This window comes from Ochotona princeps, chromosome 5 (assembly GCF_030435755.1).
Source record: "Ochotona princeps isolate mOchPri1 chromosome 5, mOchPri1.hap1, whole genome shotgun sequence".
Classification (NCBI taxonomy): Eukaryota; Metazoa; Chordata; class Mammalia; order Lagomorpha; family Ochotonidae; genus Ochotona; species Ochotona princeps.
The window spans coordinates 71534050-71551102 of NC_080836.1; the positions used below are offsets into that span (position 1 = coordinate 71534050).

General features: G+C 40.6%; 1 protein-coding gene across 1 annotated transcript in view; it reads right to left on the bottom strand.

The window, feature by feature from the left end:
* Window positions 1-17053, bottom strand: part of DNAH7 (dynein axonemal heavy chain 7) — a 253007-nt gene that overhangs the window by 35576 nt on the left and 200378 nt on the right. The window contains exons 52-56 of the mRNA XM_058664751.1: window positions 11677-11803; window positions 9716-9910; window positions 9359-9451; window positions 3840-4016; window positions 1853-2014 (exon numbers count right to left, since the gene is read on the bottom strand). Of these exons, the coding sequence (XP_058520734.1) occupies window positions 1853-2014; window positions 3840-4016; window positions 9359-9451; window positions 9716-9910; window positions 11677-11803 (754 nt within the window). The remainder of the gene's footprint in view (window positions 1-1852; window positions 2015-3839; window positions 4017-9358; window positions 9452-9715; window positions 9911-11676; window positions 11804-17053) is intronic.

Below are 17053 nucleotides of genomic sequence, written 5' to 3' on the forward strand. Positions count from 1 at the left end.
AGCTCCTAGTTAGCACTTTCAGAAAGCTATATAGGACTTAGGAACAATTACCAAGGGCTTCTCTCCCTCTTCAGTTCCTCTCCATGTTGCTACCCTGCAACTGACCATGTCAGCGGTGGCTAGGTTTCTTAACTTTACAAATCTTTCTCATAAAAACAAAAACAATAGAGTTCATTCAGTGAAGGGTGAGAGTGACTCAGGAGGCATACATAGTTTTCTCTTTCCCAACAACAGCTGAGTGGAGGAAGCGGTGGTGAAGGCACCATGTTTTTTCCTTCTCCTGGCTTTCCTATGTCTGATGACTTAATTAATAGGACTAATGAGATTTGAGCCAGGTTCATCATTCATTAGCATTCTTCTCTTACAATGACTCTCAGAAAGTAATGTATGATGTATTTCAACAAGTCATGAAAATGTCCTTGAGACAATGGAATCATAGGGAGACAGACCCAACTGTAAAACCTCTCATGTAGTGGCTGGTGCCGTGGCATAGCTACTTAATTCTCTGCCTGTAGTGTTAGCATACAGGTTCATATCCTGACTGCTCCACTTCTCTCCAGCTCCCTTTTTATGATATGGGAAAACAGTAGAGGGTGGCTAAAGTTCTTGAGCCATTGCACCTACATCATAGATCTAGAAGAAGCTCCTGTCTGGATCAGCTCAGCTCTGGCTGTTGTGGCTATCTGGAGAATGAAACAGAGGGTGGAAGAATTCTGTCTCCTCTTCTCTATTTGTAATAATCTGCCTTCAAATTAAAAAATAAAAAAGCAAGTTCTCATGTAAAGCCTGAAGTATAAGGAAATGTTGGCAAAGACAATAATAGGAATAATAGTTTAATAATACCAATTATTATTGCCTAGATTCTTGAGAAAGTGTACTTTAATCAATGAAAGTGAATGAAGTTCAAATGACTGAGGCAGAGATAGCAAGATAGAACATGGCCAGAAATGAGACTCGACAGGTAGACAGATGGTATTGGAAGTTATTCTGAACAAGGGTTTGAACTTTGTCTTGCATGCAATGATTCAGAACAGTGAAGCAATAGCCATTCACTAATTCAAAAAATACTTATTTGTCCTCTTCTATGTGCCAAGTATTATTCAAGGTGGCAGAGACAGGCCAGAAACAAAGCATTGCCTTCATGCCCTAGCAGTGTGATGCAGGCAGAACCAAGTGGTGGCACACGTCATAAAAAAAACCACTTTCTATGGAAAATTTAATTGGATGGTCAGACAATGCATGTTTATCCAGTAACCTTGGGGATGCTGAGAAAGGAGTTAGGAGTGGACTAGAATCACAGGAAATAGCAGCGGCCAAATTTCCTCTCTGGGTGTTGAAATCAGGTGCTAGTTTTTCTGTGTACTACAGTTGAGGCACAAGGAGTTTTCTTCCTGGAATTTCCACTCACAAAACAGGAATGTCCTCTGAGGCACTGCAAAGAGCATGAATGTAGTTCTCTTCAGGTTTCAGAGGGATTTTCTGGGACAGGGTCATTGGCCAACGGATGACAAGGGAGATAAAGGAAAGTTACATCCTGAAGTCCTTTGTTTTAGCTTAGTTACTTGAATTTCACCTTTAACAGCTTCCTTTATTGCTTTGGGTCTATTGCTGTTACAGATAAATGGATTTATTTCTCCTGTGAGGTTTACTGTCATCTTTGAACCTGCTTCTCTGAACGGGAGCTATTTCCACCTCTTGGGATGAGCCCTTGGCCTGACTGTGTGTGCTCCTCCAATTCTCCAGAGCTCGCAGCGTGAGCCCACCTCCGCTGTAGCCCAGCCTCTGAAACACATATCGATAACACATGAGACAGGCAAAATACAATGTGGTCAACAAAAGCCTGCATTGTTACCTCACAAACTCTCTCAAGAGTGGGCATCCAAGAGGTGGCAAGGTGACAGTTCTGAAGAACAACCCATGACCCATCCTTGATAGCTTTTTCTAACATCTTCATGGCAATGGGCCCTTGGCCTTGACCCAGGGATAAAGAGCTGAGCTTTGATCCTCCATATCCCTGTGCACAATAATAACAAAGATATTAGTTAAAAAAGTCACATTTTTCTTAGAGTAAGAATTGTTAAAATAACTACATTAAGACTTACTAATGTTAGCACCCCTTAAAAGTCCAAACATACATGATGCTAAAAGCATGAATCAACCAAGAGTCCCATTAACGTGTGTGTGTGTGTGTGTGTGTGTGTGTATATATATCTCATGATTCATCTGTGGCTTTTTTTTTCTAGGGTAGATACTGTCATGTTGCTTCTCTGAGACCTTGAGCTGGCAAATTCAGCAGGGTCAGGCCCTTTCTGAATGCTCTTATCACTAAGAAGTAGCAGAAGAAAACAGAATATACCAAAAAAACAAAAAACAAACCACCACCACAAAAACAAAACAAAACAAAAAACGCACCACAACAAAAACCACTACCACTTGAAGAAATGGAGATAGCCAGTGAAGACAAGGCAGCAAGCAGGACTCACAAAGCGGCCCCAAGTGACCATGTTGTATAGTATCAGGGAGGCACACAAACAGTAACTACAAAGGGCGTAACGGGTCAGAAGGACATGTTGACTTAGAGAACTAAGTTCCACATGAGATGGACATTTTGGGTCACCTTTTCCCCTTTCTTCTCCTCCTTCACCATTGCCCCTCCTGGCCTTTCAATGGTCACGTAACCCGTGACCTGCTTCTACTTGGCTCCACTGAAAACAATTCTCCATACTCCCAATAAGACGAGCTTTCTAGATCACTTATCAGTTCCTGTCATTTTGTGACTTAAAACTCTACTATATCTTCCTTATTTACACACAGTCCATAATATAGCACAAAAGAACTCCACATGATCTCACCTAAAACTTCGTTCATCTAAAACTTTACCTCCGCCAATCACGGCAGTCACGTCCCAACACATCTTTAGCCACTACAAGGGGCTGTGTTGGACAATTAGTCTCTCTTGGACATAAGAATCACACTCACGCAAAAAAAGAGCATGGATTATTAAAATAGAAACTGGTTTGGTAAAGCAAATATTTCAGCTTAATAATCATGTGGCCTTTGAAAAAAATCTATTTAACCTCTCTCTGCTTTAGCATCTCAATCTGTGAAAGGGATATATAACATCATTTTTTTTACAGACTTGCTGTAAAAATTAAGAGCAAAAGTGTCTACAAAGTCCAATAAAGTTAACAACATGTAAGCACTCAATAAAAATGGGAATAGTGATTTTTAGAAATATCAGCGGTACTGTCATAAAAATTACTTGGATTATACCAAAAGAGGAAAATACCCTTAAAAATGTCCAATCCCCTGTTCATTATTTTCTTATTCTAGACTGTATGATGGAAAAACATTTACACTGAATTGATCTGAATAATTTGTTAGGTGCAAGAATGTAACAGTAAAACATATTGTTATTGGTAAAGCAAGTACAATGTGTAATTTTTGAGGGGAAGTTAAAAGCTCTATTTATAGACTAGGGAAAAGGCAAAAATCAGAGAATCTTCATCCTGGGTCACTGTTCAGACTGAGTTCATTAAATCAATCCAAGCTAATATACAGATCAAACGAAGCCACAGGGTCCCTGTCTCCCACCTACCTTAAAAGAAAAGCAAACCTTTCTTGAATTTAAATTCTGCATTTAAAGTTTGGAAAAGGAACTATTTTAAATGTCAGTGCTGCTGTAAGTATTGAATTACTGAGACTGTCCACCTCTGGACAACCCTCTCCCCTGCCCCACCCATCCTTCTGAGAATTGAGTGACACATTGTCACTTTGTCGTATTCTCTAAAGATTTCAGTGATAAGCTGCTTGCTTTGTACCCATCTATTGTAAGGCACCTGGTCGTCGGCAAACTTTAGAAGAGCAGCCATGGGATCTGCTCCAGGCGAGAGCACAAAAATCAAGGGCGCGCAGCAGTGGCTGTCTCCAAATGCCTTGGATAAATCAAAGGGCGGTGGCTCAATGAATACACGCCCCAATTTGTTAATTATAAATTCTTGTACCATTGGAATAACCTGGAAAGAGACAAGAATATGTTTGAATGAATATTCAGATTCTGTGCAAAACTGTAAAAATTCAGAACAAAGATTTTTTAGAAGAAAGGACTCTTAGCTATGTTAACTTTGATATTTCCTAATGGTAGAAAAATCAAAAGTATAACTGTTTATTATTAGAAAACAGTTGTAGGGGGAGAGCAAGATGGCACATTAAAATGGACAAGGAAGGATTAGCTGAGGAGCAGAGAGGGCATGATCCTGGGAAACAGAAAAGGACAGACTGAAAGCAGAGGGACTCCTAGAGACCTGTGGACACGGGAAGCCAGCAAAGACTGCAGGGTGATGCTGCAAAGAACAAATAGCCCAGCATCAGTCGGTGCTGCACTGGTGGCCAGGTGGAAAAGGGAGATCACTGGGAAGGCAGGAGGTAAATCCAGCCACAGAACTGCACGCCCCACTGATTTTTTAATCCAATCTTGAACAGAAGCAGAAGTGGCAGAATCCTATAAGGATGAGTTTGGGAACATGGTCGATTTCATGGCCCAGACCCTCACCAGTGCCTCATTAAGCACCATTCTGACTTGCAGCAAGGTCCCAGGAAGGACAACAGCAACCTACACATGCACTAGGCCAGGGGACAACTCACTTGCAGCTCAATGTATTGCACTGGTCCCACTGGGAAAATAATATCAACTTGGCATCCCATGGGTTCTCTTAAAAATCAGTCCAGGTTACGCCAAGACCTAACTGGCAGCAGGTTTCAATAAGAAGAGGAAAAAAATATCCATGCAACAGGTACCACTAACACCACTCTGATCTATTTTAAAGTCACAGCTGGAGTCTCCCTAATCCTGAGTGCTGCTAGAATCAGGAACGGGAGAAAGACTAAGCAGACAACAGAGGAGCCACAACATGGGATCACAGGAGGTGAAGAGCATGACTCAGGAGACCCACCTATGGAGGCTGTGGCAACAGAATAGCAAGGGAGCCTGGGACTGAAATTTGCTGTGGGTAGTGATACAAGTGGAGAACCAGGCAACGAAAAGGTTCAGTAACGTTGACCTGTAGACTTGTGGATGATGCAGTTTAAAAACTTGGCCCAAACAGAAGAATCCACTAATCAGAATTACAATGGCCAAGGGAAAAGAAGAGGTACAATGAATGGGGTCACTGATGCCTCCTCCACAATGGAGCAAAAGACTATTTCAACCTCGAAGTCAGCTAAAGAAGAAGTCAAGGAACTTCTGGATAATGAATTTTTGAGAATTGTTACAAAGGTATTTAAAAACAATGAGAAGCACATATAGGAATTCTAGGAATTTAAGGAATATGTTACACAGGAAGGAGCAACACTGAAACAAAATCAAAGTGAATTATCAGAAATGAAAAACAGTACAGCAGATTAAAATTCCAGTGGAAAGCCTTAATAATAGAATGAGTGAGGCCAAAAACAAAAACAAAACCCAAAACACAACTCAGAACTGGAAAACACCTCCTGCAAAACTGCTAAACTCATCAGAAAGCTAGAAGAGACCTAAGTAAAGTTAAGAAAAGCATCCTAGAATTAAGTGACACCATCAAAAAATTGAATGCAAGAGTTAGGGGGGTTCCTGAAGTTATATAAACAGAAGCTGTGTTAAAAGATGTACTCAATAAAATAATAAATGAAAACTTCCCTAACACAGAAAGAAATGAGGAACCAAGGTCAGGAAGGGCACAGAACCCCAGATAGAGTCAACCAGAAGTGATCCTCACCAGAACACATCATAATCAAGCTTCCTTCAGTTGAACATAAAGAAAAGGTACTTAAGTATGCACGTGAGAAAATCCAATTAACTTTTAGAGGAACCCCAATCAGCTCACAGATAACCTCTCAGAGGAAACCCTACAGCTCAGAAGAGAATGGAGTGACATATTCCAGAATCTAAAAAAAAAAAAACCAAAAACAACTGCCAATGCAGAATAATATATGCAGCAAAGATTTCCTTTGTACCTGAAAACAATAAAATACTTCTAAAGCAAGAAAAACCTGAAACCGAGATCATCAGAAGACAATAGAAACCCCAGAAGTGAGTATATACATCGATATGAAAATGTACAGAAGAACAACTATAAATGGGAAAGCATCATGATAATAAGGATCTACCTAACAAGATGATTATCCACTTAATGAATAAACACATTAAAAAAATCCTGGATGCCAACTTTTCTGAGTAGTTTCTAACTACAGAAATTGTACAAAAATATTGAATAGGGAGCAGTGCAATTATTCAATTGGCTAATCCTCCACCTGCAAGTATCAGCATCACACATGGGTGCTGGTTTATGCTCCAGCTATTCCACTTCCCATTCGGCTCCCTACTTGTGCCCAGGGAAAGCAGTAGAGGATGGCCCAAAGCTTTGAGACCCTGCACTCATTTGGGAGACACAGAGGAAGCTCCTAGCTCCTGGTTTCAGATCAGCTCAGCTCCTGTCGTTGTGGCCATTTGCGGAGTAAACCAGCAGGTAAATCTTTCTCTTCTCTCTGTAACTCTGCTTATATAAATAAAGCTTTAACAACATAGACTAATATGCATAAGGTTTAATTCCCAGGTAAATTGTTTCAAATTTCAAATACTCTGAAGGGTGAAAGATGTTGAGCTACCCGAATAAAAACTAAAGATTAGCACTTAGACCTTGCCCCCACTCTTTATCATTTTCCTATAGCTGGTCTGCTCTTGCTAGATTAAATACATAACAATCATAAAAACATCACTTTTATCATAATCTCTTTATTCCCAAGGTTGAGTTCTTCACTAAGTGACAATTTTGCAGACAAAATGCAAAGCACATGAAATTTCATTGTTTCACTCATGTAAGTTCATTATTATGGCTCTGGTTCGCGAGTGATTCCTGCTTGCTGCTGTCAGTTACTACGCCCAGCCAAACGGCGCTGGGGTGGTGAAATGACGCTTTAGTTGGTGGGAAACAGGGGAGAAGTTAGGGATTCTTACCTGAACCTAAACAAACTGGTGCTTCATTTTTGCTACTACAACTGAACAAAACCTGTTTGCTCTTAAGACTGAACCGTTGACTGCTGAGGTAAGAGAAGCCAGGCCAGCTACTGTGTTGGCAAGGCAATAGAATCGGGTTTGCTTCTGCAATCTGTGTATGCTACCATTATGTTTATAAAATGAAATGTGTCAGTAACAAAAGCTATGAACTTATTCAGGCAACCATCTTCCCAAAGGCAGGAAAGATGTGTGTTGTTTTCCATATATACTTTTCCATTTATTGCAAGTTCCTATAGGATTTACTGGTGGTCAGAGAAACATATTAACTTATATGTGACATGTTTATTATAAGCTGATTAGTTTGCTTTTTTTGGTTTACAGTTCAGAAGAATAGAACTGTGGTTACAAGCTTTTCATTTTGTAAATGGATTCAAAGCATTCCACACCTCAATATTTATACATTTGATCTTGCTTCTTCTACCAAGAAAACACATAAACTATCTTTAAAGCAGATTTAATAAGAACCTTGTAAATTTTTCCAAACTAGGGCATTAGAGAGCTTGGCATTTATGGCTTCTTATTACTGGAGTGGTTTGAGAGGACAAGAAACCCTGTCTGCAAATTATGCTCAAGAAATTTACAATATTAGAGGTCAATCAATTGCTAATTTACCTGGTGGGTATGCTGCTTTTCCCTTTCTTGAAAGTTGACAAAGGGAGTCCAGTGCAGTTGCTTAGTGGCTAGATCCTCGCTTGCAACTGCCCAGGGTTCCCACATGGGTGCCAGTTCATGTCCTGCTGCTCCACTTCCCATCCAACTCCCTGTCTGTGGCCTGGGAAAGTAGTAGAGGATGACCCAAAGCACTGTACATATGTAGGAGACCCAGAGAAGGCTTTGGATCAACTTAATTCTGGCTGTTGTTGCCACTTGGGTAGTAAACCAGCAGATGGAAGATCTTTCTGTCTTTCCTTCTCTCTGTAGATCTGTCTTCCCAATAAAATAAAAAAATCTTTTTTTAAAAAGCTGATAAAGAAATAATATCTACAACTCTGCAGCTGAAATGCCAATCCTACGTAGCATTTGAAAAAAAATTTATTTACCTTTATTGGAAAGGCAGATTAACAGTGAGAAGGAGAGACAGCAAGGTCTTCCATTGGCTGGTTTACTGCCCAATGGCTGCAGTGGCGGGAGTTGAGCCAATCTGAAGCCAAGGTCAGCAACTTCTTCCAGATCCACCATGTGCGTGCAGGGTCCCAAGGCTTTGGGCCATCCTTGACTGCTTTCCCAGGTCACAAGCAGGGAACTGGATGGGAAGTGAAGCAGCCTGGACACAAGTCAATACCTACACGGGATCCCCTTGGATGCAACGTAAGGATTAGCCACTAGGCTAATTTTTAAAAGAAACTGAAATACTGTCGTGCAGCCCTAGAGTTATCATAGGCCCGCTGTACTGTGTTTACTTTTGCACCTGATGATACCTGGACCCCATCTAAGAAAAAACAGCCACATTGAGCAAGAACTCCAAGTGCTCACTGAATGATGGATCAGAGAAGAAAAAATACGCCTTGTCCTATATTATCATTGATGTTTCTGAAGAATAGGTTTTTTGTTGTTAGGATGGAGGCTTTGTCTTACCTTCCGCAAAAACTAAAGTTGTGAGTACACTGAATGTGGAAACAATTATGTAAGACTTGCACTTGCGTAGTAATTACAGAGAGGATACTTTTTCCATTTTTCTTCAATATATTTAATTTCTGTGATATACAGAATATACTGATATGCCTGTGGGTACTGGTTCAAGAAGTGAGTTTTCATAGGCTACAATACAGATGAGAATGTCAATGAGTATTGACATTGCCTGTCAGGATAGGTCCACTGACTCATCGATTATATATTTATTATTTAAGGAGGCTAAAAGTAGCAGTATTGATATTTGCTTTCTGTCAAGAGTGATGAATGCCTTAAAAATAACATTTTGTTTGATATTTCAAAGGCCAACAAAGAACTACATACAAGGATAGAATTCTTATGATTCATGGGTTATAGCGTATCATCTTGTTGTAAATGTCTTTGACTAATTTCACCAAAATAGCAGAATAAAAATAAGACTATACAGCTTGCAAAGGGAGACAATAGTGCAGAATGGGGAACCACAAATTAAAAGTTATCATAAAATCTATAAAGTTTAATAATAGAACCTGGCTGGTAACTAATTTAAGAGTGGTTGTAATAAATTTATGAATTCTGAAGAATGATTTGCTCAGAAGGAAACAGTACTATTTCCCAGGGATCGTCCCCTGTGTCTGGCTGGACTGCACAGCGAGGAGGGACTGGCATGGTACACCTGCTGTCAAAATTCACATTTACCTTGTCTGGCCTCAAGCAACGAATGATAAGCATCCTCTGAAACTCATTCGTTTTTTCTTCCCACTCCTCAGGAAAAACCTCATGGTGTGGTTCCTAAAATGGAAAGGCACAGAATTTTATAAAAATAAATTTTATTTATTTAAAAGGCAGAGGGATAAAAGAAACAGAAAGATCAGCTAGCTCACTCCCATCATGCAAAAAGAATCACTCATTCAAAAAGTGAAGTAAATTCATATTTCAGCATTTGACTGGTTGTTTCAGAGTTTCTTAAATCTTGCTTTCAGGCAAAGATCCACTATTTCAAATTGTTTTCTCCATCAAAAATCTTTGGAATAAGCAACTGGTTATTCAACATACCAAGCTATCGTACACTTTTTTCCAGCCATCCTTTAAGTGCATAAACTCTTTACGAATGGTTTTGAAGGGTGGCAGGTCGTCCAGTCGGCATATTTCATCCCAGGACTTCTGAGGAAGCCATGTACAAGGGTTGGCATGAGGGTTGTCCAGTCCAATGCCTCCTGTCAGCAGAAATCTCCACTCAGCTTTCTTAATCTTTGGAAGACAAGGCAGCATGAAGAGTCAGGAGTGAATTCATTTTGAATCAGTAAATTGGCAATATTTTAAGATCAGAGTGTTGATCTACAAAAATGTCAGAAACCAGAAACAGCCCCTATGAAACTCAATAGCTACTGATACCACTCAGTATTCATTCATACAAAATCAAAGTATTCCTTATAAATGTTTTAAAAATAGCTCCATTTTAAATATATGTGGGGCTCAGGGGCAAAAAGGTCACTAAGTCACTAAGATGGCGACTAACAGTCCAGGTCACTGGTGGGCAAGATGGCGGCCAAGGACAGAGCCCTGGGTGTGAACCAGGGCAGGAGTCACATAGCTCCAAGGAAATACTGATTGGCCAGGGCCATCTCGCTCACCTACCCCTGGCCTATGGGAGGTGCTTCTGCGGTCATTCTCCTAGTAATTGGCTCCTAGTTTCTTCCCCTCCTGGATTTCCCCAAATTCCCGGCCTGAGGCTATCCCTTACCCTATATAAGAAATTGAATTTCCCCAATAAATCGGAACTGCTTAGACAGAACCCCTGTCCGTCTGTTTGTCTCTCGCGGGCCGGGAGGCTGGGTGGCGGGCAGCAGGCTCATCCCCTCCGGCAACGGGGTACTAAAGGAATCTGTGGGGGAGACCTCCGCAAATATACTTGATAATTTTCCTCTAGAATTTTAATTCTCCACATGAAAACGTGGATATATAGCATTTGAACATATGTTCTTCCAAATTGTTTCTAGAGTCCTACTGGTTCTGAAAATTGTGGGGACAAAGTCATGGTTTTAACTATCTTACACAGAGTAAGTTACGATGAAGCAAGAGATACAAGAATAGATCCTCTACTCTTTCAGAAGTCTACTGACACTTCAACATAAGAAACAAAAATGAAGGAAATATGTGTATAAAATAATGACCTTACACAACACTGTCCTTCCATGCTTAAAATTCTTCCAATCTTTTAAATAAATAAATTTGAAAGACAGCAAAATTTATGAAAGCTACTGTTAAGTCCAAATGGTTAAACTTAACTGATTGCAAAAGTTCTTAAAGTTCTGTAATTTAAATTATTACTTAGTATAAATATATCAGTATTTTATTAAATGTGTCCACATATTGTATGCTAATAAAACCAGATTTACTTGAAGCTAAAACATACAAAAGCTTAAGTAGTTTTACCATAAGGAACTCAGTGCTTTACATATATATAATCTATATATATACACACACATATATATATTCTGAGAAATTCAGTCTCTTATTTTCTTTCTTTTTTTTTTTTTTTTTTTTTTTAAAGATTTATTCATTTTATTACAGCCAGATATACACAGAGGAGGAGAGACAGAGAGGAAGATCTTCCGTCCGATGATTCACTCCCCAAGTGAGCCGCAACGGGCCGATGCGCGCCGATCCGATGCCGGGAACCTGGAACCTCTTCCGGGTCTCCCACGCGGGTGCAGTGTCCCAAAGCATTGGGCCGTCCTCAACTGCTTTCCCAGGCCACAAGCAGGGAGCTGGATGGGAAGTGGAGCTGCCGGGATTAGAACCGGCGCCCATATGGGATCCCGGGGCTTTCAAGGCGAGGACTTTAGCCGCTAGACCACGCCGCCGGGCCCCAGTCTCTTATTTTCTTAACTATAATGAATCTTACTTTTGAACTATTTACAATCTTTACATCTATATCTATAAAAACTAGCACATTAACTAATAAGTGTTAATAATAATATATCTTTTCTCTTACAAATGAAAATATCACTAACCGTGCGCTCATGTATCAGAAGATTGACAGTTAGACAAAAGGAAAAGAGCAGTTTATCCTTTTCAAAGAGTGACCGGCAGACATTGACGTACAGGGAGTATGTAAAATGATCCCTGAGAATCTGAAGCCTAAGGTGGAGACAAAGAAAACGGAGACAAATAACACATTGTACTTTACAGGAACGTCGGCACGAAAGCCCGTTATAAACGACTTAGATGTCTGTTCTTTTAATAAACTTTATATGGTCAATTACTCTCAAAACAATCAAGGATCCTCATTAACTGGGTGCACAATCTGAGATCTGCACATTGTAGAAACACTTCAGTAGAAATGCATTTTACTGTTGATTGCATTTTTTGAAAACCTTCATCTTGCTTTTGCAAAAAACTCAGGGCATGGTCTACTAATCTATTACATTAAGAGGTTGGTGAGCTAATTTTTTTTAACTACAGGGCACTTTTAGGGATAAAATTCGACCTCTTTACAAAATAAACACCTGTAAGTGTTTTCTGCTATATGCTAAATGAGCGGATTGAACTAAATAACAAAATTCACATGAACACTTTAGCACAATGCTACTCTGTTCACACAGCAATAACAGCTGCAGAAATCTTTTATTTGGAGAAATTGTGATAGAATATATGGTCATTGGACACACAGACAAAACAGAAATATGAATACTCACAATAATATTAACTAATAATTTTCTAGTCAAGTGTTGATATGTGTTCTGTATTCACAGTAATTTTTAAAATCAATATAATTCTCTAAATGCTTAATTATCACATAAGGAAATAAACTATAGTTGAAACATTAAAAAATTTTATTACATAGCATATAACAGTTATAAAAGAAAATGAACAGTTACATGACAATGTGGAGAGCTATTATGAGAGAAGGATTAAAGACTCAAATACTCTAAGCAGACTGATTTACCCAAAATTTTTTTAAAAGTCATTTTATTATGATTAAGCAAAATTATATTTCGTTCTATCTAGGAAACAGTTGTTATCTCCCTTGGCACTAGTGTGGGCTGGGAATGGATGCACTAAGCCAGGCCAGACCCCAACACCATCTGGTGTCATGGAGAACCAGGGTAGATGTGGGACTGACTAGGCTGGGTCTCAACCCCCTACTGAGCCATGTGTGAGCTGTATGTGGGTATGGACAAGCCATGGCTGGGCTGAAGCATCCAACAACAAGAAACAGAATGGGGTGAAAGCCAGCCAGGAAAAGCCACTGTTCCTGCTAGGACAGGAGGTGAACTGAGTAGGGCTGGCTCAAGGACCCCCTGGTATGCGCAAAATCTGGCATTGGGAGAGATTCTGATGGAGGAGCCTGGGCAACTCCTCTGGCAGGACACAGTCTCTGCAGGCAAGCCCAAGAAGCATGGTAGGAAACAGCTCAGAACAGGCCATGGAAAGTTTCCCACTGGCATACATTTGGCATGGGTTGGGGGCAGACCAGGCTGAATCAGTTCATGTCATCCACTGGCAAATCCGAACACCAGAACAGAGTATGGGTCGAGCCGAGTTTGGTCGCGACAAAACCAGTGCACAATATGGAATGCTAGGGTGAGGTTGCCTGTACTGGATGTGACTGCAGCACCCAACCAGCACGCACGAGATCCAGGAAGGGAGGGGCAGAGCCGGCGAGGGGGATTAAGGGGCTGGTCCCCTCACCGGACAGCTACTCCCACTGGAGAGTTTGGACTGGGATGGGGACAGACCAGACTAAGCAAGGCTGCAACACCTGTGCGCCGCATGTGGACTAGATCAGGGAAAAACCAGGCTGGGCTGATTATTCCTGCAGGTGCAAGCATAAATTAGAGTGGGTGAGGGATGTTTGGGCTTGGCCGCAGCATCAGCTGGCAGAAGCTAGCACTGGGGGCTAATTCTGTCAAGTCAAATCACAGAACCACCTAAACAGTGCATAAACCGGGACTGAGAGACCTGGGAGGGAAAAAGTGGGTTCCCCCCTCTTGGGTCACTACTCCTATGGGAGGGCATGAAAACTAGGACGGGGGCTGGGGTGGCTAGACAGAAAGGCACTCAACAACGTCTGTGAGGGCTGGATAGTTGAGATGGTTAGATGGAACTAAGCTTTAATACTCACTGACAAGTACAAGAGCCAAACGAGACGGGGGACAGACTGGACTAGTCTGCTATACATACCGGCAAACCAGGGTAGGGGGCGGGCCTGGTGGGGGTTATTGTGGGTCGCCCCGACTGGCCTGCAGCTCCCACTGGTTGATGTAAGGGCCGAGTATGTGCTGGGCAGAACCAGACTGGACTGCAACACCCATTGGTTCCAGTGCAACTCGGGACTGAAAACAGAACCAATCCAGCAATTGAAACCACCAGCTGATTGTGGTGATGGACTGTGCCGGGCCCTGTGCTTGCTAGTACAAGAATCTGGTCTGGGAATACCTCAAAGTTTCCTTGGAGATCTCCCCAATCGAACTGCTGGACTCAGAACCCTAGCCAAGAAAAGACAGAGGGCAGAACACGTCAATCAACCACGTCAGCTATATATTGGCAGTGAAATACTGGACAAATGAAGATCCTATGATGGACTGTGTCAATCAGTGGACAACCTCATCGAGCGAAACTGGCAGCGATTCATAACTGGAGAACTATTAAACCCACTTGAGCAAGTATCTCAGAGCATGCCCCAATCATGGACTTGGGGTGGGTGGGAAACTGGGTGGGGCTTCTCCCTCAATATCCCCCTTTACCTCAGATACATGATGGAAACAATATGGACATAATAGTATTACCCACTTCCCTATACCCCCTGAACCTTTTTTTTTTACCGTAATTAACTATGTAAAGATTGTCAACAAGAATACAATAAATTATTAATAAAAATTATATTTCAATGTGTCTCAGAAAAATGCATCAGTACGAGCAGATCGTGGCCATGTCCAGATTGACATCTTAGACTGCCCACCATCCAAGCTTTATTTTTTATTTCTGCCTTTTTCCTTACTTGTCTAGTTTAAGTATTTTAGCCTCTTATAGCATTCCCGTAAATAGAACAATCATATATCTATATATATATTATTTCCAGTAGAAAACTCCAAAGAAAAGTTTGTTAGAAAACAGTTGCTGAGATACAGTTGAAGGAATGCTTAGAAGACTTAAATAATCACACTGTTTCTGGCCAATCGTTATGCTAATAAGCTGCCTTGCCATCAGGGCATTAACTTGATCACACATGTAGTAAAATTACTTATACCAAGTTACATTTGGTGTTTCCAAGAAAAATAAAGATCTGCCCTTTAACATAACTTTGTACTTGTAAGTGGGAAGACTGAAGGGAGACTAGTAAGGATAATTATAAGAGTCAGTCATATTAGGAGTTCAAGTTCAACATCACTAACAACAAAATGCAGATTAAAATATAGTATTTTAACAACCTATCAGAGTAAAAAAAATTATTCTCAATGTTGATGAGTGATACAGTGATATGTAATCATCCAAGTTTATATAACAGAACTGAATACTGAATAACTTCAGAAAAGAAATTTATATCAGAAGTTTGAAAACAGAATATCTTTATCCCAATTTTGGCATTCTAGCTTTGGAAATAATCAATAAACCTCTGCCTGCAGCACTGGCACCCTGTGTGGGCACTGGTTCCTGTCCTAGCTGCATTACTTGTGGACCACCTCCCTGCTAAGGGCCTGGGAAAGTAGTGGAGGATGGCTCAGGTGCTTGGGTCTCTTCCCACAAGTGGGAGACCCAGAAGAAGCACCTGGTTTCCGACTGGGCCAGCTTTGGCCATTGCTGTCATTTGGGGAGTGAACCAGTGGATGGAAGACCTCTCTTTCTGTCTTGTAAAGCTGGCCTTTCAAATAAAACATATACAAACATGTATGTTTTAAAGATTTATTTATTTTTATTGGAAAGTCAGATATACAGAGAGGAGAAGACAGAAAGATCTTCCATCTGCTGCTTCACTCCCCAAGTGGTCACAACGACCTGAATGAGCTGATCCAAAGCCAGGAGTGAGGAGACTCTTCTGGGTCTCCCACGCAGGTGCAGAGTCCCAATGCTTTGGGCCATCCTTGACTGCTCTCCCAGGCTACGGGCAGGGAGCTGGATGGGAAGCAGGGCCTCCTGCATGTGAACTGGCCCATATGGGATTCTGGCGTGTGCAAGGTGGGGACTTTAGTCACTAGGCAACTGTGCCCTCAACCTGCCAAAACATATATATTTTTTTAATTATTTATTATTTAACTTCATTAATTACATTGTATTATGTGACACAGTTACATAGATACTTGGGTTCTCCCCACCCGAAAACATATATTTTAAAAAATCTTTCTCAAAGACCCGGGAGCCTTGTCTTTAAAACAGAGACATTAAGAGAGATAGCATCCCAATTTCCTAATTTCTGTGATTAGGAATTTAACTTCCCAGAATTACCTTGCTAGGAATTGCAAAACTGCCTCTTGTTTTGTAGCTATGAAACATTTCCTTTTCCTCTGGATAAAGCCAGCTTGCTAACACAAACAGTTATCTCAACTGCCATGTAAAGTTTAGCTGAAGTAAGCATGATCTAAAGCATTGTACTGATTCTGTTCTTTCAAGAGTAGATGAGATTCCTCTTCATCTTTGCAAAGTCTGTGCAGATGGCCTGTGATGCATATCACATTCTGGTTTAATGCTTATTCAATAATAAAACTGCTTTTTCCATTACCTTTATGAAAAGAATTTACGGGTTAGGGCAATATTTAGTTTTTAACTGTATCACCCCAACAAATAGTCCAAGGAAAACTAACTAAAAGTAAATACAATACTGCCCCTATATAAAACTATATATTGGAATTTCACAACCGTAATGTTTAGTGCAAGATGCTTGGAACAAAAGAGCTCACGCTGTGTGATTCCATTTGTATGAAACTGTAAAACAGGGTTGGACGCCTGTCCGGTTTATGTGACCTTGGGTGAGAGTTTAGTGACTTGATGGGGACACTGGAGGGGTTTCTGGGCTGTGTACTGTTTGTATCTTGAGTTAGGTGCTAGCTCTGAGGTGTAGTCAAACAAATTCACTGGGCAAATACTTCTGATGTCTTCAAAGTGCTATAAGCACATTAGTAACTTCAATAGAAGATTTAAAATATATTTTCCTCAGTTTACTCTGGTTCTAGGATTATACTTTTAAGATCACTATTGATTTTTTTTCCCTTTAAGATCAAGGATTTTAGTTAAAAAGAGTCACATTTTGTTTTGTATGAAAAGGATTTGGGTTTTTAAAAGCTGCAAATGGCTCTAGCCACAGTTATGAACAAACAGATGCCATAATGTGGATGAATTCTAACTGGATATAACAAGAAAATAAAGTATACATCATGATTTCTAAAGCACAGA